The 22,044-nt window shown below is 41.5% G+C and overlaps 1 protein-coding gene across 2 annotated transcripts in view; it reads left to right on the top strand.

The window, feature by feature from the left end:
- Positions 544–22,044, top strand: part of ABCB1 (ATP binding cassette subfamily B member 1) — a 102,731-nt gene continuing 81,230 nt past the window's right edge. Inside the window, exons 1-5 of one of the 2 annotated variants that reach the window (XM_018047300.1) lie at positions 576–766; positions 1,347–1,420; positions 1,823–1,949; positions 6,498–6,558; positions 18,325–18,496. In XM_018047300.1, the coding sequence (XP_017902789.1) occupies positions 6,556–6,558; positions 18,325–18,496 (175 nt within the window). In that variant the 5' untranslated portion in view covers positions 576–766; positions 1,347–1,420; positions 1,823–1,949; positions 6,498–6,555. Of the gene's footprint in view, positions 767–1,346; positions 1,421–1,822; positions 1,950–6,497; positions 6,559–18,324; positions 18,497–22,044 lie in introns of both variants that reach the window. The other variant, XM_018047299.1, reaches the window with a different exon arrangement.

Raw genomic sequence — 22,044 nt, 5'->3', positions numbered from 1 at the left:
ATACACCTTAGAAACTGTCAAACATACTGAAGAAAACACTTGCAGAAAAATTTCACCTGGCCTTTTAAAAAATGCTGCTTGGAAGGGAATTTTATTTTTTCACCATGTCTTTAATTTGTTGTTATAAAGACAAAAGTATATGACTTAAAGGAAAAAAAAAACAAGTAACGATGTGTAATCTAATGAAAAACAAAATATAAGAGAGCGGAAGGAATAACCTACAGAATGGGCAAAGCCGGATATTGTTTTATTAGAATATATTGGATGCGATATCAAAGAAAATTTCCCTTATCTACTCGAGTCACAAGAAGCGAATTCTATACTGACATTTATATCTATCTATACATTCATAGTTTCGTGGACTTGTACAGACAAGGGCTCTCTAAACGTAAAAGCCCTCAGTGATTCAGCTGATAAGCGTTCCCCTGCTCGCCCTTTTACTGAGGGGCAAGAGAAGCGAGGACATTCCTCCCCTAATTCCAACCTGTTTCGTAACTTGGCGCAATCAGGATTCAATAGAACCGGCCGGAGCTGTCCCGAGCCTGCGGCTGATTGGCCGAGCGCAGAGCACCGGGCGTGGGCTTTGCGCAAGTTCTCCGCTCCCTGCTCGCAGGGCCACGGGAAGTCGGGGCGCGTTCGAGCAGCGGCTCTTCAAGACTCTCAGGAGCCGAGACCGCTGTTCGCATCCGCCGCGTCTTTCCGCTGGAGTCTGAATCTCTTCTTCAAAGGTTCACGCCTTGGTGAACATTCCGAGGGAAAGCCCGAGGTAGGGCGCGGGAAGCTGGGGACTAGACGGAGAAGGTTCGGGGGGAGGATGGGTGGGCTCTCTAATTTCCTGAGTTGGGTCTCCTGGGGCGGAGGGCTTCGGAGGAGAGGGAAGGGGAGATGCCAGTTGGCAAGTCCACGGGGACTAAAAGGGGTGAGACTTATTCTCAGTTGGGGAGCTCTTGAGGCACCCGTCTCTAGTTGGTGTTTTGGGGGTTTTTTTGAGCTAGTTATGCGCCCTGGAGTCTGCTGCCGCGAGCCTGCAGAGCCAGCGCTGTGCGGGCAGCTGGGCTCTGAGCCCGCAGGCAGATGGATGGCGTGGGGAACCGGGAGGGAGCGCTGCGGTGGAGGCGGGCAAAGTCCGGGCCGGGCCGCCGCTCTGCCCCTCGGCTCGCGTGCGGCGGCTGGATGCCTGACGCTGAGGCATGTCCCTGCGGCGACCCTCGCGGCCACGAGCCGCTGAAGCATCAGGGCGAGCGCTCCGCCCTTCTGCCGGCGGAGTAAAGTTGTAGGAAAGTTCAGTTTCACCTTAGCCTTCTGAGGATCTTACGTTTGACTGATTGGCTGTGGTTGCTCCTCAGGTCGCGATGGATCTTGAAGACGGCCGCAATGGAAGAGCAGGGGGGGGAAATTTCTTGAAAAGGGACAAAAAAAGGTAGTTTGTTTCACTTTCATATTTACCGTGGCTTCAGAAACTTGGGATATTTGTTTCCAGCCTCCAACTCTGAATTAAACGAGCTGATGATGGTGGTGGTGGTGGTGATGGGTTTCTGTATCTTAAATGCCGGCAATTGCGGAGGTTCGCTTGCTTGAGTTGAGCCCAGCATTTGCACGGTGAGCTTCTTCCTCAGCTTTCTGGTCCCACACAGGCCAAGGTTCATTTCCTTTCCTGTGTTCCTTCTGCTTTACGTGTGATGTTGATCGTCCGCGAGCCTGCTTTGTGGTCCAGTGTGTTCCTTCTGGTAAAACAGTCACATAAACGTTGCATGTTAGTGGCACGCACCAGATGGGACAGAAGGCCACAACTGCTTTTAAGTATTCTTTTTTTCTTTTTAAGGCAATGAGTATCTGACTGTGGTAGAAGTAATTGTGAGACGAGTGTACTACCAAAGAATTATTAGAATGGTGTAAAATTATCCTGACTATGTATAGAATTGGTTCTGTAATCACATAAGAAAAATAAAGTAAGTAAATTTTGATCACAGTGCAATATCTGTACAGGAAATTTTTAATTTCACTCAGCTCTGTTAGTAATAAATGGTAAACTTAAATTAGTAAAGTTATTAATATGATTAGAAACCAAGCTTTTCAGTGTAAGAGAAAAGAAATACAAGTGTGGACATTAAGTAGACTTTTTTAAAACAATGTTGAATCTGAATGTTATTTCATGATTTTTTTTAAATAGGTCAGTTTCTGTCCATTGAGAGCACACTCAATGTCAATCTTGGTTTCTCAATGTTTCCTTACAAAAAGGAAATCTGCACCCAACAGAGAAAGGGTTAATGCCAATTGAGGCCAAGGTTGGAGTATCTTGTGGTACCTGAAAAGGAGAGGCGGAGGGCAATTATCAAAAAGGACACAGGAGCTGGCTTGAAGGGGCTTTCACCGGCCCACATCTGGGACAGTTTGAGCATCAACAAGAATAATGACTGTACTTGATTGTGAAATACTGAGTAAATTAATCTTTTAAATAAAATTCTGAGAGCGGGGAGGAAAACTAAGGGAGAGAGAAGGGGGGAGAGAGAGAGGGAGAACCTTCTTCACAGAAAAATTTTGAAACCTGCATTGTTATAATTGGTTCAGGCAAGGGTTGTTAATGGATCCTAAACCACTCAGAGAAAGGTTGAATCTACAAATTAGCCACAGTTCTTAATTGGAAAAAGGAAAATGTGATTTTTTTCTGGTGGAAAGATACTGCAGTTAGTCACCTTAACCAGGTGATCATACCTGGCTTGGCTCTTGGAATAGACTGCGTTAGTGACATGACACCACCTAGGAAGTATATTTGCAAAATCATTTAGTGAATCTAACTTATCAAGCTTTCAGACTAATGCTGTCCAATAGAAATATAATGTGAACCACATACGATGTAAACCACATTTGTAATTATTAATTTTCTAATAGCAACCTTTAAAAAGTAAAAAGAAACAGGTGAAATTAATGTTGGAAATACATTTTAAGGATCCAAGTATATTAAACCTATTATTTCTACATGTAATGAGGATTATTAATGAGATAGTTTGCATTCTCTTTTACAATGTATCCTCAAATCTGTATTTCATACTTACTGCACAATTTGGACAAAGATTGAAACAGACATATCCAAGATGTGGGACATTCTATAAGACAACTGCTTTTGTTTCTATAAAAAGTCAATATTTCCAGTGTTCTTGCCTGGAGAATCCCAGGGACGGGGGAGCCTGGTGGGCTGCCGTCTATGGAGTCGCACAGAGTCGGACACGACTGAAGTGACTTAGCAGCAGTAGCAGGTAGGGAGAAGAATTTCTAGATTTAAAAGAGACAAAAGAGACTAATGGAGAAGGAAGTGGTAGCCTGCCCACTCCAGTATTCTTGCCTAGGAAATCCCTTGGACAGAGGAGCCTGGCGGGCTACGGTCCATGGGGTGGCAAAAGAGTCAGACACGGCTTAGTGACTAAACAACAACAAAGAAACAAAACCACCACATATAATACATGAGCCTTAATTACATCAGAGTTCTAAAAAGGAAAAACCTATAGAAACCATTCTTGGAAATTTTAAATGTGGATTGATATCAAAATTGCTGTTATTTTTATTGTATGTGATAATGGTAGGAAAACATGTGAAGTGCCATGATCTTTGCAGCTTATTTTCAAGTAGTTTGGCGATTAACAGTTACAAACTTCTTTATGCATTAAAGAAAATAAGGTCAAAATGTTCACAGCTGTTGAATCTAGGTGAATTTTTAATGGGTAGTCATTATTAATATTCTTTTTGTTTGAAGGTTTTCATAATAAATTTTCATAAAATAGATTATATAGAGTGGAAGGTAGATACATCCCTTTTTGTTTTTAAGTTTTTAAACTTGGTACGTTAAAAAATACATATTTTTTGATGCAAACACTTAGGGACATTGAGATAAGAAGTATTAAGGCTCTGTGGAAGGAAAAATTTATTTGATAGATTGGTGGTTTCCAGAGGTGGAGGAAAGGGGGACGGGTGAAGGGGGTCAAAAGGTCCAAAGTGCCAGTTACAGATTAAGTCACGGAGGTATAATGTACAGCAGTGTGACTCCAGTTAATAACACTGTATTGCATATTTGAAAGTTGCTAAGAGTAAATATTGAAAGTTCTCATCACAAGGAAGAAAATTCTGTGATTTTGTATGATGACAGATGTTAACTAGACTCGTGGTGATGATTTCCCAATATATACAAATATCAAATCATTCTCCTATACACCTGAAACTAATACAGTGTATGTCAGTTATACCTCAGTTTTAAAAAATTTATTTATTTTCAATTGAAGGACAATTGCTTTACGGTATTGTGTTGGTTTCTGCCAAACATAAACACGAATCACCCATAGGTATACATATGTCCCTTCCCTCTCGACCCTTTTTGAAAAAGGTATTCAATAAATATTTGTGGGACATTTACTTATTTATTTTTCTGTAAGAGCCCATATTTTGAAAACTATTTCTTTTGAACTTGCATATACTGTCATTTTATTGTTGATTGCTGTCATGGTCTACAAACGTTTTTTTCAAACTAGAATTTTTTTTTTTTTTTTTAGTTAAGTAACATTAAAGTGTGCTCACCATTATTGATGTGAATCTGTTTTTTATAAAGCTATGTATTTTTCCAGTTTTATTGAGTTATAATTGACCTACAGTACCTTGTAAGTTTAAAGTGTATAGCATAATGGTTTGAATTAAAAATATTGTGATGAGAAATTTTAGGATCCACCCTCTTAACAGCTGATTCATCTGTATCATATAGCAGTGTTAACTGTAGGCATCTTGTGGCACATTGCGTCTCTAGCACTCTTATCTTATAACTGAAAGTTTGTACCTTTGGAGCAGCTTTCTCTCATCCTGTCTTCCCCCTCTAGAAATCACAAATCTTTTCTTTTTCTATGAGTTTGTTTTTTAAACTGTATATTCTAATTCAGAGTCATAAAGAAGCATGTGACTTGCTGATAATGTGAATAGGTATAATGCTTGGGTAATAGTACCCTTTGGCCTATTTGTATTTGTAAAGATTCTTTATTAAAATGTGATTTTATAAGCAACTTCCTATTTGTCAGCACTGCGTTGGAGCAAATGGGAATAAATGAATCTTCTAGGAGGGGTGACAGTCAGTGTTCCCGGCAGGGAGCATCTCAGAAGTCTGACACTGCACCAGATAGCCTGGTGTCTGGGAGTTAGACTTCTCCGTGGAAAGCTTGGCTTTGTTCTAACTGTGTGACCTTGGACAAGTGAGTTAACTCTACTCACCTGCAGTTCTCTTGTCTATAAAGGAAGGATAAAAATGTGCCTGCCTCACAGAGATTAAGATGAAATGAGGTCTTGTATGGAAAGTGTTTACTTAGCCAGTGTCTGGAACATTATAAATTCTTCAGAGTAGCCGCAGTTTTGGAGAATGAAAAAATAAATAAAAAGCTTAGAGCTAAAACTCAATTCTGTATGGCTATTTTTCTCTCACCCTGATTCCAGGGGTACTGAAACCGTGCCTTTACTGGGAATAGGGTGGAACCGAATCTGAAGAACTATGTTTGTATATTTTGTGTGTTTCTCAGCAGTGGAACGTCGCTCCAAAGCCAAATATGGAGTAGACTCTGGATTTTTTTCTTTAGAAGTTTCTTCGACTCTTTGACCTTGCTTAGCATAAAGAACAAAGACACAGATGAATTTACTTTTTGAACTTGAAAAGCTGTGTAAAAAGAATGTACTTCTTCCCTGAGATAGTCTTTCTTTTTAGAAATAGGAAAATACAGATGCGGAGGTTGCTCTCATATGCTGGATGGCAGTTAGAGTAGAACATTAGTTAGAGAGTTTTGAATCTGTGCTCGAAATAACTGACCTTTCTCTGCCTGAGGACAGCTCTTTTTTCAGTTTACAAACCATCCTTTTTGATGGTGCTTTTTCTAGGTTGTGTGTATTGCCACCACGGCCCATTTAGGGCTCCAGACATCTTTTCAGAATTAGATTTGCTCATGGAGAGTGATTGAATTATGTTTCTTTCTTAGGATAATTTCTGCCCTGCATGTTTGCCACTACTCTCTCTGAAGTAAAGGAATAACATCTAGGTAGATGAAGGATAATGTCTAGGTAGATAGAAGGATAGACTATCTGTTGCTAAAATCACTGAGATGATAATTAAAGGGATTAACTCTGGGGAGCATGAGTGAGTTCTAAGTAGAAGAAAGACAGGAAGCTCTCTTTTTTTAGTGTTAGTTTTTCTAATTCCAAATTTCTGTGTCTCTGTGTATACATCATAGAAAATTAGGAAATACCAAAGGCACAAGGAAGAAAATAATTTGAAATCTCAACACCCAGTGATAGCCCCGTGTATAGATTTCTAGGTATATGTAAACATACTTAAACTTTATAAATGGGATCGTATTATAACCTGCTTTTTTAATGACACTGTAGACATGTTTCTTTGTCCTGGTTGTTGCTAAATATAAGCTCTACGTTGATTGGATATAGATTTACATAGTTTTTAAAGTTTTATGTAATTCTGTTGCTAGGTTTTTCAGTAAAAAAGATGAGAAGAAAGAAAAGAAACCAACTGTCAGTACTTTTACAATGGTGAGTTTGAATGTGTTCACTATTCTATATATACACACACACACAGCTGATTCACTTTGCACAGCAAAAACCAACACAAGGTTGTAAACCAATCTCACTCCAATGAAAACAAAGCAATACAAAAGAAAAAGTGCTGTGCCTTCTCTTGATCTAAAAAAGAGGTTTCATCTGGTATAATATTTTCTTGGGGAATATGTTAATAAAGAGGTAAAATGAACTCACTTAATTCAGCTTGTTTTCAGGGAATGATGAGCATTGTACACAAACTTGCTGTGTGCAGAGAGCCTCCAGAGTCCCCTGTCCTGGCCTGGGTTTCAGTATTCTCCTAACCAGTTATGTCACCAGTGATATGTCAACTACACAAGCACTTCTCCCATTGGTGGTCTCAGTCCTAGACAGAGGAAACCAGCCTCATGGAGTGTGGTTCAAACAAAACCTGGGGTACCCTGTCGCCAAGGGCTCTAATCCTGGCAGGTTTGAGGTCAAAGTCCCAGGCACTCATAGTAGAAGTTAGCAATGGGTTATTAATTACTGTGGCTTAGTACCTGTCACTGTGCTTCTGTGCTGAATAACTGAAAATCTGGAATTTGAAAACCTTAATATACTTCTTTGTCTTATTTTCTGGTTTCCTGGTGGCCACTTAGATTTTCTTTAATCAGATTTGGAATAAGACAGGCTGGTTGATGAGCCCTCTTTACCTGTATCTGTTTTGTTTTTTTTTTTCCAGAGAATGCAGATTTAGGGGAACTGTGCAGTTAAAACCTGGAAGACTTACTGAGCTAATTAAGTCTTGTAGTACACACTTTGTAATTCAGACATAATGCACCACACACTTGTAAAATTTGTGTATGTGTGTGTGGCAGGCTATCTTATAAAATGAATATTTGTAAAATTGAATATTAAGTATGGTTACAAGCATAAAAAAGAGCTGCCTTTTACACTCCAGTGATCTTATATGAACATCTTCTTGCACTTCAGTTGCTCTTGATAAAATTCCACCTTTGAGTCTGTCTTTACTCTCTTTGGAATTTTGGGGACATGAGACTGTGTACTCGGGTTATTCTCAGAAATAACCAAGTGACAGTTTTTGTTTTACATTTCATTTTATATTCTTATATTAAAAGAAGCTTTGCTGTTAAAATAGGGTTTATTCCCAAGATTTAATTTCCAGTTCTGTCATTTTGAGACTAGAATATTTCTGTCTTTTTGTAATTTCATTTTTTATAAGTAAGTTAAATTTAAAAAATTAGTATTATGTTTTAGAAAATTTATCAGACCTAATATATAGAGGTAAGACTATTAAACCAGTTCAGGCCACCAAAGAATAAAAATCTGGAGTTTGAAGGACAGGTGATAATTACAACACAAATATAGCTTTTTATGCCATGGGTTGCAATAAATACTTTCTATGTGAATGCATTAATCTTTACAACTCCCTTGGAGATAGACACTGTAATTGTTTTAATTTTGTAGATGAAGAAAGGGAGGTGAGACTTAATAACTTGCCCAGTAATACTCATCAGGGCCATGGTTCAGACTTGAGAAAGTCACACTAAAACATAGTGCTCAGGTTGGCATAGGAAGGAAGGAATATATTCTTGGCTTTTTGATGGAAAGCCATACTGAATGTTTATGTGGCTTTTCCTCATGCCTTTCTCTTAAAGGAGTTGACACAGAAAACTGAACTTGTGTATAAAATCTATATAGACAGAGACATATTCAGAATGTTTGACAGTAAAATGCTGATGCTATTAGTGAGAGAGTCAATTCCTAGGCAGGTTGATGAGAAATCCGGGGGTCCCCAAGGAGAGAGGGGTCTGGAATTCTCAAGGAGGAGGAAAGGACAAACTTTTTTTTGTCTACGTTCCTTGGTCTTAGTCAATTACACAACTCAGTTTAAACTCTGTACTAGGGATTATACAACAACAATGTATCCTGCTTGAGGACAGTTTCTCCTTCCTGAAAACCTGGCTAATCCTGTTATCTTAAAATGTGAATTATGAGAGTGGGTCTAGTAAGATCTTTACAACCTCCAGACGTTCTTTTGATTCATTGTAATAACTAATTAAAAGGTATATAACTCTGTTGCTAACACTAGTGAGGGGGCACTCTCCATCCCCCTTCTGATGTCTATGTCAGAAGCTTTCTCTGTCCCTTTTATACTTTAATAAAACTCTATTACACAAAAGCTCTGAATGATGAAGCCTCATCTCTGGCCCCGAATTGAATTCTCCTCTGGAGGCCGAGAATCCCAGTGTCTTCCGTGGTTCAGCAACAACCTTTCATTAGCATTGCTGATTAATAAAAATTTCCAGCTAAGATAAAAACTCACTTGTGTTGGGAGTTTCCAAGAACCCCAGGTTTGATGATTCACTTGGGGGACTCACAGGACTCAGCTTATTGCCATACTCATGGCTAAGATTTATTACAGCAAGAGGACAGAAAGCAAAATCAGCAGTGGGAAAAGGAAGGTGGGAAAGGTCCAAGAGAAGCGCCAAGCGTCCTGTCTAGTGGAGTCGACTTGATTCCTCCAGCAATGAGTTGTGCCGACTCAGTGTGTGAAATGCTGTCGGGGAAGCTCCATAGAGACTCAGTGCCCAAGGGTTTCTGATTGGGAGCTGATGATGTAGGCACAGCGTGTACCAAAATTCCAGACTCACAGAAGGAAGGCAGACCCTCAGCATAAAGCACGTTGTTTGTACAAATCGTTTGGCCACTTCTATCAGTTAGGGTGATGGTTATTCTTCCCAAAATCCAAATTCTAGATGCCAGCCAAGGGCTAGCCTTGAATGCAGGCTCAGGCTTGCAGTGTTAACTGTTTTCTGTACACCAGGCCTGTTCACTTTTTTCTAGTAGAAGACTTTTTTTTAGCAGTCTTGAGAAAATGATGACAAAGAGGTAAGGAATAGATTCAAATTTTCTACTGGCCTTTATTTTCTCTCAGGCTTTGTTGCAACATTTTGTTGGTGTTTAGTCACTCAGCCATGCCCGACTCTTTTGCAGCCCCATGGACTATAGCCCACCAGGTTCCTCCGTCCATGGGATTCTCCAGGCAAGAATAGTGGAGTGGGTTGCCTTGCTTACACTAGAGCCAGAGCCTTTAACAGCTTTAATCATTTATGATAGTATGTGATTGGTTAAATTTTTATTTGCTTGGAATTGACAGGTTCTTTGGTGCAGTTACCTTGTGGCCACCTGGTCATTCCTCACTGGAGACTTTACCATCTGGCTCAGTGTCTCCCTCTCCGCCCCTGGTGCTCCTCCTGTCTTGGGTGACTTTAATGGTGTTATAAAGATAACCACTCTTTCTCTCCCCTTTATTCCAGCCACCCATGCACACACATAGATCCTAGGTTTGTTATTTGAAACTGTTCTACATCTAAAGTGCCATTATGAAGCAGTTAGATAGAACTAGCCAGCTACTCCTCTGTCTTCAATCTGCTCACTGTTTCTTCAGTGAGCTCAGTGCTCACTGTTGGATCCTGAGTCCCCTGACCTGTCAATTTCCCAGCAGCCCCTTCTTGTTTCCCTTCTCTTATCACCTTAGAGCAATGATCATCACTTTGGTTATGCTCCTGCCTGAGCTGCAGACTTCCTTTCACCTGTCACTTTTCAAGCTCAGCCCAGGTAGATCGACAATTTTCTTTCTTGGTGCCTGAACCCCTACGTCTGATGGATGCTGGAGAAAAACCTCATGGCAGCGTGTATCCCACACAGAAATTTTACTCTTCCTCTTCTCGCTGAGTATGTTAAGCCCTTTATGAATTTCCCACGTCTCCCCACAAGCCCCAGCTCTTTGTGGATGACCCCTCCCCTTTTTTTTAAATTTCACAAGCCAAATGGAAGCCCCCTGACGACAGAAGTTCCTCAGCTCTTCTCAGTCTACAGACACCCCGGTACCCAGGTCAGTCGCTTCCTCCTCCCTCCTGTTCTAGCAGAGGAAGCATCTGGTTCTTTAATCGCCCTCTTGTGCACTGTGCTTTGGCTCCTGTGTCCTCTGCTTTCTCAAGGACCTCACATTATTGTGATTATCCTTTCTCTTCTGTATCCTCCCTCTCTCCCTCTCAACTGGGTCTTTCTGATTGGTATTTACATGTCACCTATCTTTAATTTCACTAATGCCCTCCGTTTCACTAAGCCTCCTCTAGCTTGCTTCACAAATAGGAGGTGACTTTGCTTTCTGTCTGTTTCACCTCCAAATTACTTCTTACATTCTAATTTGGCTCTGTCCCCACCACTCAGCGAATTCAGTGGACAGTCTCTGCTGACTCTTAAGTAGCACTTGACGCTGTTCACCATGTTCATTCCTCCTGTTTGCTTCTATGATGCCAGAGTCTGCTCATTTTCCTCCCAGTTCTTTGGTTCTGTTCTTGTGTCACCTTTGCCTGTGAACTTAGAGCTCCTCCACCCCCAATCCTTGGAGTCAGTGGTATTGTTGGCCTTTTTCTAGTTTCACGTGGCCATTTCTGAATCATTTTCATGCAGAACTCCTTCCATATTTGTTTCATTCTGCACAGTTATAATACCTTCTATCCATTGGCAGCGATATACCTTCTACTGATTTCTAGTCACTTCTGCTTCTCCATTGAGAACCTTGGCATTTGATTGCTTCTCCTTCATTCACCTATGCTCTCAGCATTCTTTTATTTTGGTCACCTTATTAAAGTCTCCTAGGTACCACATTCTTTGACCTCTTCAGTTCCAACAGCCTTCATCCCTACCTTCCTTTAGTAAATTACTCTATGAACAAAGACCTTTGGTTTATCATCTGGGTGGACGCCCATCTGTGCTGCTGTAAACTCAGATAAACCTCTTCCCCCTGGTCCCCCCAACTACTTCTGATCCCTCTTGCTTGGCCATTCTTCCTCAGTATCCTTTTTTTTTTTTTTTAGTATTTATTTTCTATTGCTGCTGGAACAAAGTACCGCTAGCTTAGTGGCTTAAAACAACACAAATGTATTATTGTATAGTTCTGGGGCTCAAAGTCTCACTGAGCTAAACTCAAGGTGCCATCAGGGCTGGATTCTCCTTGTGGCTCCAAGAGGGAATGTTTCCCTCCTTTTTCAGCTTCTACAGGCTTCCTGCCTTCTTGGACTCCTGGCCCCTTCCCTTCACTCATCATTTCTCCTACTACTGACTCTGGTCCCCATGGCTCCCTCTTATAAGGATCCTTATGATGACATTGAGCCCACTTGGATAATCCAGGATAATTTCCCCATCTCAGTATCCTTAATGTCTGCAAAGTCCTTTTTATCACGTAAGGAAGCATATTCACAGGTTCCTGCGATTAGGATGTGGTCAAGCTCGGGAGGTGGGGCATTGTTCTGCCTCCCACTCCTGCTCTGGACTTGGTTCTGTCAACCACTCTCTACCTCCTAGTCCCCCTGCTCCACGTTAGGTCCTCTACAAATTACCCTACCCATGGTGGTCACATCAAGTCACCTGAGTTCCTGCCTGAAAACCGTCTAAGGAAGGCCTTTCTTTTACACTCAGATGGGAGGTTTAGCATAAAAACAAACTCCCTCCTCTGGCCATCAAAGGCCATCTATAGCCTGACCTCCGTCTCATCTCTAATTTCATGCTAGACAGGGCTCCTTCACCTTCTTCTGGCCACAGTGGTCATCATGTCTGGTCCCTGAAACACACAGGGCTTGTATTCACCCCAGGATCTTTGTGTTTGTTCTTTTTGCCTGGGATCCTCTGTTCCCAGATTGTCACGTGACTTTTTCCTTCCTATGACTGCTGACTCAGCTCAGATGTTGCCTTTTCATAGTGACTTTCCCTGCCCCACCAGTCTGAGCCAGCTACCTGTCATCATGACACCTGACTCCGTGTGATATTTCTCCTGAATAAGTAACCACTGTCTGGTTTCTTGTTTATGTTTGTCTTCTCCCTGAATCTAAGCTCCATGAGGGCAGAGCGATTTGGTGTGCTTTCTTCATTGCTGTGCTCCAGGATCCTAGAACAGTGCCTGGAACTTTAATAGGGACTTGCATACTGAATGAATGTTGAATATTGTGAATGATTGTTAAATATGTCTATTTTCTCTTTATTTGCATATTAGTAAAATACAAGCTTTATGAGGAGTGATAGTTGCTCTTAGTCACTGTAGCTAGTGCCTAGAACCATGCTTGATCCTTCAGTTCAGTTCAGCCACTTAGTCGTGTCCGACTCTTTGCGACTGCATGAATCACAGCACGGTAGGCCTCCCTGTCCATTATCAACTCCCGGAGTTCACTCAAACTCATGCCCATCCAGTCGGTGATGCCATCCAGACATCTCATCCTCTGTTGTCCCCTTCTCCTCCTGCCCCCAATCCCTCCCAGCATCAAAGTCTGGGAGCAGTGAGTCAACTCTTCACATGAGGTGGCCAAAGTACTGGAGTTTCAGCTTTAGCATCAGTCCTTCCAAAGAACACCCAACACTGATCTCCTTTAAAATGGACTGGTTGGATCTCCTTGTAGTCCAAGGGACCCTCAAGAGTCTTCTCCAACACCACAGTTCAAAAGCATCAATTCTTTGGTGCTCAGCCTTTTTCACAGTCCAACTCTCACATCCATACATGACCACTGGAAAAACCATAGCCTTGATTAGATGGACCTTTGTCGGCAAAGTAATGTCTGTGCTTTTGAATATGCTAATTAGGTTGGTCATAACTTTTCTTCCAAGGAGTAAGCGTCTTTTAATTTCATGGCTGCAGTCACCATCTGCAGTGATTCTGGAGCCCAAAAAAAATAAGAGTCTGACACTGTTTCCCTATCTATTTCCACTGTTTCACTATCTGTGAATTGATGGGACCAGATGCCATGATCTTCATTTTCTGAATGTTGAGTTTTAAGCCAACTTTTTCACTCTCCTCTTTGACTTTCATCAAGAGGCTTTTGAGTTCCTCTTCACTTTCTGCCATAAGGGTGGTGTCATCTGCACATCAGCTTGTACTTCTTCCAGCCTAGCATTTCTCATGATGTGCTCTGAATATAAGTTAAATAAGCAGGGTGACAATATACAGCCTTGATGTACTCCTTGCTGCTGCTGCTAAGTCGCTTCAGTCGTGTCTGACTCTGTGCGACCCCATAGATGGCAGCCCACCAGGCTCCCCTGTCCCTGGGATTCTCCAGGCAAGAACACTGGAGTGGGTTGCCATTTCCTTCTCCAATGCATGAAAGTGAAAAGTGAAAATGAAGTCGCTCATTCGTGTCTGACTCTTCGCGACCCCATGGACTGCAGCCTACCAGGCTCCTCCATCCGTGGGATTTTCCAGGCAAGAGTACTGGAGTGGGGTGCCATTGCCTTCTCCGGATGTACTCCTTACTAGGTGCTTAATAAATATTTTTTGAATGTTGAATGAATGCTTGCATGAATGAATGAAGTCATTGACTTTGGCCTCCAGCCAGGTGCCATGATAAGATCTTGTTCACCATCTTGCCTACTGGATATTACCTAAGCCTCTCCCTTGCCAGCACCTTCTACTTCTTTGCCCTGGGAAATCCACCCCTTGACTTTCAGTCCTGATCACCCTGTTCCCTGTGTGATTCTGGTTCATCCCTTCTCTCTTCCTTGTAAGTATCTGACCAAACAGTTTTCATTTCTTGTATTTAAAGGGCTCTAATTGTAAACAAACTTTTGTCTTACATTCCCCTGGAGAAGGAAATGGCATTTCCTACTCCAGTATTCTTGCCTGGAGAATCCCATAGACGGAGGAGCCTGGTAGGCTACAGTCCATGGGGTTGCAAAGAGTCGGACACGACTGAGCGACTTCACTTTCACTTTCTTACATTTCACCCTATGTATACATTTTTTTTTGTCTGCTTGATCCCTTACTGTAAGCTCCTGAAGAATCCTATTTTATATTTCTAAAACCGATGACAGTACCTGCTTATATTGTATATTAGTATTATATGCCTAATAAATGTTTCTATTATGAAGTACTGGTTTTAGTCCCATAACAGCTTTGTGAAACTTTCTGTATATGAGTATTTTCCTCATTTTATAAACGTAGAAATTGAAGGTGAAGGTTATTAAGAGATTTTTTTCCCTCCAAAGTCTCCTTTTGAGTAAATGACAGAGGTGGGAGGTTGCCCTGAGGCTTTTGTCCTATTCAGCAATGTTACTACTACCCTCAAATTGAAAGGTTGTTGTTGAGCCATGAAAGATGCTGGAATTCTTGGCCTCTGGAGGAGAGGAATTCAATCTGGAGCCAGTGACAAGGTTTAATCACTCAGAGCTTTTGTGTAATAAAGTTTTATTAAGGAATAAATGAGATAGAAAGCTTCTGACATAGGCATCAGAAGAGGGCAGAAAGAGTGCCCCACTGCTAGTCTTTAGCCAGATGTTATATTGCTGCTAGCAGTCTGCTAATTAGAGAAAGGAAATGTCTCAGAACTCAGAGACTGGCACCAGGCCCCTCACCTACAACATGCATTTTGAAATAACACTGGCACAAGGTGAGTTGTCCTGGGCCATAAAATGATTGACATAAATCTTGAAGAAAGGCAGGTTTCCAAGCAAATACAGTCTCATTAACACAGCATAAGAGAACATTTGCATGAGTTTGTCAAGTCCTTCTGAGTCTTAGGCAGAACAGACTGGAAGACAGAGTCTAGGGTAAAAGCATAGTCTATTAACATAGCTTAAGGCAAACATTTCCCTAAGAAAAATGCATTGGTTCTCTCAAGGTTTGAGAAAAGTTAAGCTCAGATGGAACCAGGTGTCCTCATGACAACACAGAATTTTAAGAGAAACCTCTTTTTAAATTTGTATGGAGAAGGGGAAAAAATCTAATGCTTGTTTGTTTCCTCAAATCTTTGTATATCAATTATCTTTTCTTCCTCTATTGAGGAATTCAATACTTTTCCACTTTATAGCTTTTAATAGAAGGTAAATCCGCCTGCCAGTGCAGGAGATGCGGGTTCGACCCCTGGGTCAGGAAGATCCTCCCGAATGGGAGCAGTATTAATCGATTCCCAAGTGGGCCTGTCACAGCCCCAAGCCCACTCCCCTACTGTGTCCTCTTATCAAGTTTGCATCTCAGGAGCTCATTCTTTTTTTCTTGTGGTTTGCCTGCAAATAAAGAGTTTATGCAGATCTGCTCTGGTCTTGGAAAGCATGTATCTAACTCATTGCTTTCCCTTTCCTTCTCACTATGGAGGCCTAATTGGTTTCCCAGGTGGTTCAGTGGTAAAGGATCCGCCTGCTGCTGCAGGAGATGCAGATTCAATTCCTCTGTTGGGAAGATCCCCTGTAGGAGGAAATGGCCACCCACTCCAGTATTCCTGCTTGAAGAATTCCATGGACAGAGGAGCCTGGTGGTCTATAGTTCATGGGATCGCAAAGACTCAAACATGACTGAGAATGCACACAGGCATGGAGGCCTAATTACATTAATACCACTTAACATTTATGCTAGTGCTGTTAGGCAGCAGATATTTGACCCAAGCCACTTTCTGAAAGCAACAAAACATGTTTCCTCAATGGTGTCCTCAGAGGGACCTTTGGCAATCATGGTGTTTTAACCAAGAAAAATCTTGAGGTGAAAAGTGGCTTCCACTCCTGGGAATCAGAGTCACAAATACTATATTTCTTACACTGAGCTGTTATCAGTTCAGTTGCTTAGTCGTGTCCAACTCTTTGCAACCCCATGAATCGCAGCACACCAGGCCTCCCTGTCCATCACCAACTCCCAGAGTTCACTCAAACTCACATCCATAGAGTCGGTGATGCCATCCAGCCATCTCATCCTCTGTCGTCCCCTTCTCCTCCTGCCTCCAGTCCCTCCCAGCATCAGAGTCTTTTCCAATGAGTCAACTCTTCGCATGAGGTGGCCAAAGTACTGGAGTTTCAGCTTTAGCATCAGTCCTTCCAAAGAACACCTAGAACTGATTTTCTTTAGGATTGACTGATTGGATCTCCTTGCAGTCCAAGGGAATCTCAAGAGTCTCCTCCAACACCACAGTTCAAAAGCATCAATTCTTTGGTGCTCAGCTTTCTTCACAGTCCAACTCTCACATCCATACATGACCACTGGAAAAACCATAGCCTTGACTAGACAGACGGACCTTTGTTGGCAAAGTAATGTCTCTGCTTTTGAAAATGCTATCTAAGTTGGTCATAACTTTCCTTCCAAGGAGTAAGCATCTTTTAATTTCATGGCTGCAGTCACCATCTGTAGTGATTTTGGAGCCCCAAAAAAAATAGTCTGACACTGTTTCCACTGTTTTCCTATCTATTTGCCATGAAGTGATGGGACCAGATGCCATGATCTTCGTTTTCTGAATGTTGAGCTTTAAGCCAACTTTTTCACTCTCCTCTTTCACTTTCATCAAGAGGCTTTTGAGTTCCTCTTCACTTTCTGCCATAAGGGTGGTGTCATCTGCATATCTGAGGTTATTGATGTTTCTCCCGGTAATTTTGATTCCAGGTTGTGCTTCTTCCAGCCCAGCGTTTCTCATGATATACTCTGCATATAAGTTAAATAAGCAGGCTGACAATATACAGCCTTGACATACTCCTTTTCCTATTTGGAACCAGTCTGTTGTTCCATGTCCAGTTCTAACTGTTGCTTCCTGGCCTGCATACAGATTCCTCAAGAGGCAGGTCAGGTGGTCTGGTATTGCCATCCCTTTCAGAATTTTCCACAGTTTATTATGATCCACACAGTCAAAGGCTTTGGCATAGTCAATGAAGCAGAAATAGATGTTTTTTTCTGGAACTCTCTTGCTTTTTCAATGATCCAGCGGATGTTTGCAATTTGATTTCTGGTTCCTCTGCCTTTTCTAAAACCAACTTGAACATCTGTTATAGATCTCTCTAATGTTCCAGAATGTCCAGTGCATCTCATGAAGCCCTTGTATGTAAGAAAAGGAAGATGAAATCAGGCGCGTTCAGGGTGGTATGGCTGTAAATTGGTACTGCCATGGAAAGCAGTATAGAGGTTCCTCAAAAAAATAAAAATAGAATCACACTTCTACTCTTGGATATAGATCCAAAGGAAGTGAAAACATTAATTTAAAAAGCTCTCTGCACCCCAGAGTTCTTAATAACATTATTTACAATTGCCAAGATGTGGAAGTAACTTAATGGTCCATTGACAGATGGGTAAAAAAGATGTGGTATACACACACACATACATATAGTGGAATACTATTCAGCCATAGAAAGAATGAAGTTATGCCTTTTGCAACAACATGAGTGGATCCAGAGTGTATTATGCTTAGTGAAACAGAGAAAGACCAACACTGTATGTTATCATATGTGCAATCTGAAAAATAAATGAATATAACAAAAAAGAAACAGATTCACAGATACAGAGATCAAGAGTATTATCTGTGGAGAAAGGGAAGATAGGAAGGGCAAGATAGGGGTAGGGATTAAGAGGTATGAAACAACTGTATAAAATAAGCTACAAGGATATATTGTACAGCATAAGGAATATAGCCATTATTTTATAATAAGTTTAGAGTATAATCCATTAAATTATTGAGTAACTGTTGTACACCTGAAGCTAATATATTGTAAGTCAACTATAGTTTAATTTTTTATAAAGTGAATAGATTGAGTCCAATATAAAGAGGAAGGTCAAAACTCAAAAAAAAAAAAAAAAGAAGAAGATGCAGCAAATGCCTGCTTCTCTTAGGTTATTAGGCCAAGGTGGCTGCGATAGTAGTCTACAGGTAACTATTTAGATTTTGGATGCATTCGGAAAGTAGAGTTAACCTTCCATGACATCGTGCTAATTGTTTCTGTTGTCTGTATTTTCTCCTTTTTCAGTTCCGCTATTCAAATTGGCTTGATAGGTTGTGTATGGTGCTGGGGACTTTGGCTGCCATCATCCACGGAGCTGGACTCCCCCTCATGATGCTAGTGTTTGGAGACATGACGGATAGCTTTGCAGGTGCTGGAAATCTCGGGAACATAACTCTTTCAAACATAAGTAATACAAGTAAGTGTTGTTTGTGGTATTGATTTTTTTAAAAGCTTGATGAAAAATCATTGACTCAAAGTGAAATTTGTGCAGTCCTCACTAAGTATGCATGAGTGTGTTTAGTGCTGTGGGAGATGGAGGGGTCTGGCTATAGCTCATATCTGTAATGAATTTGAGAAGATGATGTTCACAATCATTAGAACATACAGTGGAAGTGCTGGTAGAGATAGATAGGAAAAGAGAGAGCTCTATGAAGTCAGAAATATCCCAGGCAGTTTCAGGAAAAGGTATTGGAACCTAATCTGGTATTTGAATATTAAGTAGGAATCAGTTACGCAGTTCCCTGACATATTGATTATGGGTACAAGAGACAGGAATCCAAGATGATTCTAAAGTGTTTAGTCTGAGAAACAGCATAAGCTGGATGCAGTTACTATCAATTGAGATGAGGAAGATAGAGGGAGGTCAGTTTTGGCAGTAGATACCAGAAATTTAATTTTGGGCGTCGTCACAGGTTGGGCTTTTTGGAAACATGGAAGTGGAGAAATGGGGACAAGAGAAGCTGTGTGTGTGTTTAGGATGGGAGAATGACAGCTTGTTTGTATGCTGATAGAAATTACCCAAGATAGAAGAGCAAGTGATGCTTTGGGAGAGACGGAGAGATTCGTTTGAGTGCTGTCCTTGAGAAAGGAAGGAAAGTTATGCTTAAGAGGAAATACTTGCTTGAAGTACAGGCATGAACAGTTCACCAACAATAACGGGTGAGAAGACAGAGTATTTGAGTGTCAGTGCCCAAAGGTTGGAATACTTGGACATGAGGATTTGTAGAACTTGTCTTCTCAGTCAAATAGGAAGCAAGACATTTGGCTGATCAAGAAAGGAAACCTAAATTAAGTTCTGGGAATTCCCTGGCCATGTAGTGGTTAGGACTCCACACTCTGCTGAGGGCCCAGATTTAATCCTTGGTCAGGGAACTAAAATCTCCTAAACTGCGTGGCATGGCCAAAACAAGCTAAAACAAGTTTCTTAGCAGAGTGAGAAAGTGAGTGGACTAGGGTGTCACACACTTTCACGTCCTTGAACTTGACTGAGGAGAAACTGGCTCATAACTGTGAGCTCCCAAGTCAACTCTGGTCAAGTGTACATTGATTTCGACTAAACTGCACAAAGACTTACAGCCTGATGTGCACTCAAGTCATGGAAACCTTGAAGAGGCCTGTTTGTACACTCCAGGATTTAGTGACATAGATTTTGCAGGACCTTTAAGTCTCTGATGATTGCTATGAATCCCTTCCCCCAGAAATATGCACGTAGATATGTGATTCGGGGGTCTTTATGGATCCTCTGATACCTGTCTGTGGATCCTAGGAACTGTTTTTGTGTGTGTGATCCTGAAGAGCACATTCTTTACCCTGCGGCAGGGCTGCTTCAAATTATGTGAATGCCAGTAATGAGCTGGGCTAGAGAATCTTACTGTGTGTCTGAGCTCTGTAAAATTCTCATGTGTTTGTTAAGCCCCTTCAGAGGGAGCAGCCAGAAGATGCTGCACCACCTTGGACTGGTGCCTTTCTTCACAGCAGTCCCCAAAAGGAAATGCTTAGGCCTCTCTGTGTTCATTGGTTCCCGTGCATGCTGTAATTTAGCAATATTCTGTGGAGTTGTTACCACCTTGCAATGCAAGGATCCTTCAGTGCTCTGTGGTAGCTCAGCCGACTTTATATGTACATCTGGGACCCCTATTGATCTAACTCATTTTTAAATTCAGTCCAGACACACACTGATCTAACTGTGGGAGGTGTTCCACGAGCCACGCTGTGCACCTACATGCACTCCGTGGAGGGCCGGTGCTGAACCCAGCTGTGCTAGTCAGGAAATACTGGGCTGCTAACGCACCTGTTGAAGGTTGGCCCAGTCTGGGAAGAGTGGGCTATCACATGGCTCCCTGCAGCTAGCAGAGCTGAGCTCACATGGGCCACGGTAAACGCACCTGGAGCTGTGTGGATCGGTCTCTTTCAAGTTTTATTTTTATTTTTGAAAATGTTTTTGTGTAAGTCTATTTTACATAATGTTGAAAGGTTATTTTCCATTTCCAGTTATTATAAAATACTGACTGTAGTCCTGGTGCTGTGCAGTACATCCCTTGTAGCCCGTCTTACACCCAGCAGTTTTGTACCCTCCCCTCCAAGCCCTGTGCTGCCCCTCCCCTGCTCTCCCCCTCTCCACTGCTGACCACTAGTTTGTTCTTTGTGTCTGTGAGTCTGCGTCTCTTTCATTATGTTCACTAGTTTGTTGGTTTTTGTTTTAGATTCCACGTGTAATGGGTAATATCATACAGTATTTGTCTTTGTTTTTCACTTATTTCACTTAGCATAATGCCGAAGAAGTTCACACATGTTGCTGCCAGTGCCAAAATTTTGTTCTCTTTTGTGTCTCAGTAGTAATCTATTGTGTATGTATATATACACCACGTCTTCTTTATCCATTTTTCTGTCAGTGGGCACTAAGGTTGCTTCCATATCTTGGGCAACTGCAAATAATGCTGCTGTGAGCATTGGGATGTGTGTTCAACTGGTCTTTTTTTTAAAACTGCATTAACATTTACATGCATTTTATCTCGATCACTGAAAAATTATTTGGCCCTTACTTTCATAAGAAAATAATCAATCTCTTTAAGTAGGAGTACTAACCATTACTGTGTCTTGGCTTTGCCTGGTCCATATTTACATGTGAGATGGACAGTAACCTGACTTGTTCCCTAGTAGCATATATAAGTTCTCAAAATGGTCCAGCTGTGGAGACTTGCTCCTCCTCGGCACGCATCTTCATAGATGTTTGGATCACAGAGTTTCCACCTGGGGATGTAGTTCATGTTGCATTCCTTGCCAGCCCTTCCCGTTCAGCTCCCTCTTCCAGTCTTGGGGAAATTTAGAGGAATATTTGGACATTTTGTCTCTGTTTCTGCTACCTTCTTAAGAGATACTGTATCCAGTAGTTAAAAGGCTGGCTCTGGAGTGTAGGACTTCCTGGCTCTGAAACTCCACCTTTGCCACTTTTTAGTTAAGACGATGGGGGATTATTTTCATACTTTAATTTCCTCATCTTTGGAACAGTTAGATAGCAGTAGAACCTACTTCATAGAATGATTGTGAGAATTAAATGGATTCCTCACTTAAGGCTCACAGAAGAGGGTTTAGTCATGAAAAGGTGCTCAATATTGTTAATATTTGTAATAATTATCAACAAGAAGCTCATGTTTCCATGTTCCTCACAAATGAACCTTCATAACTTGCAATGATACGGTTCCTTATCTCATTTCATCTTTTCAGAACTCTGTGATACTAACTCAGTTTTTAGAGTTGTTGAAAGGCATACTGCAAGTCACTCAGTACCTGTTATAAATGTGAAGCCGTCCTTTGCAGGTGCATTTCCTTAGTAACTATGGACTGCTAGCCATGCCTTTCAGGGAAGGCAAGGGCCTCAAACTATGGCCCGTGGGCCATATCTGGCCTATTGCCTCTTTTTACGCCATCTATGAGCGTATAATGATTTTTGCATTTGTAAATCAC

Source organism: Capra hircus, chromosome 4, assembly GCF_001704415.2.
Source record: "Capra hircus breed San Clemente chromosome 4, ASM170441v1, whole genome shotgun sequence".
Lineage (NCBI taxonomy): Eukaryota > Metazoa > Chordata > Mammalia > Artiodactyla > Bovidae > Capra > Capra hircus.
The sequence above is the reverse complement of the archived record's forward strand: the minus strand, read 5'-3'. Positions and strand labels throughout refer to the sequence as shown.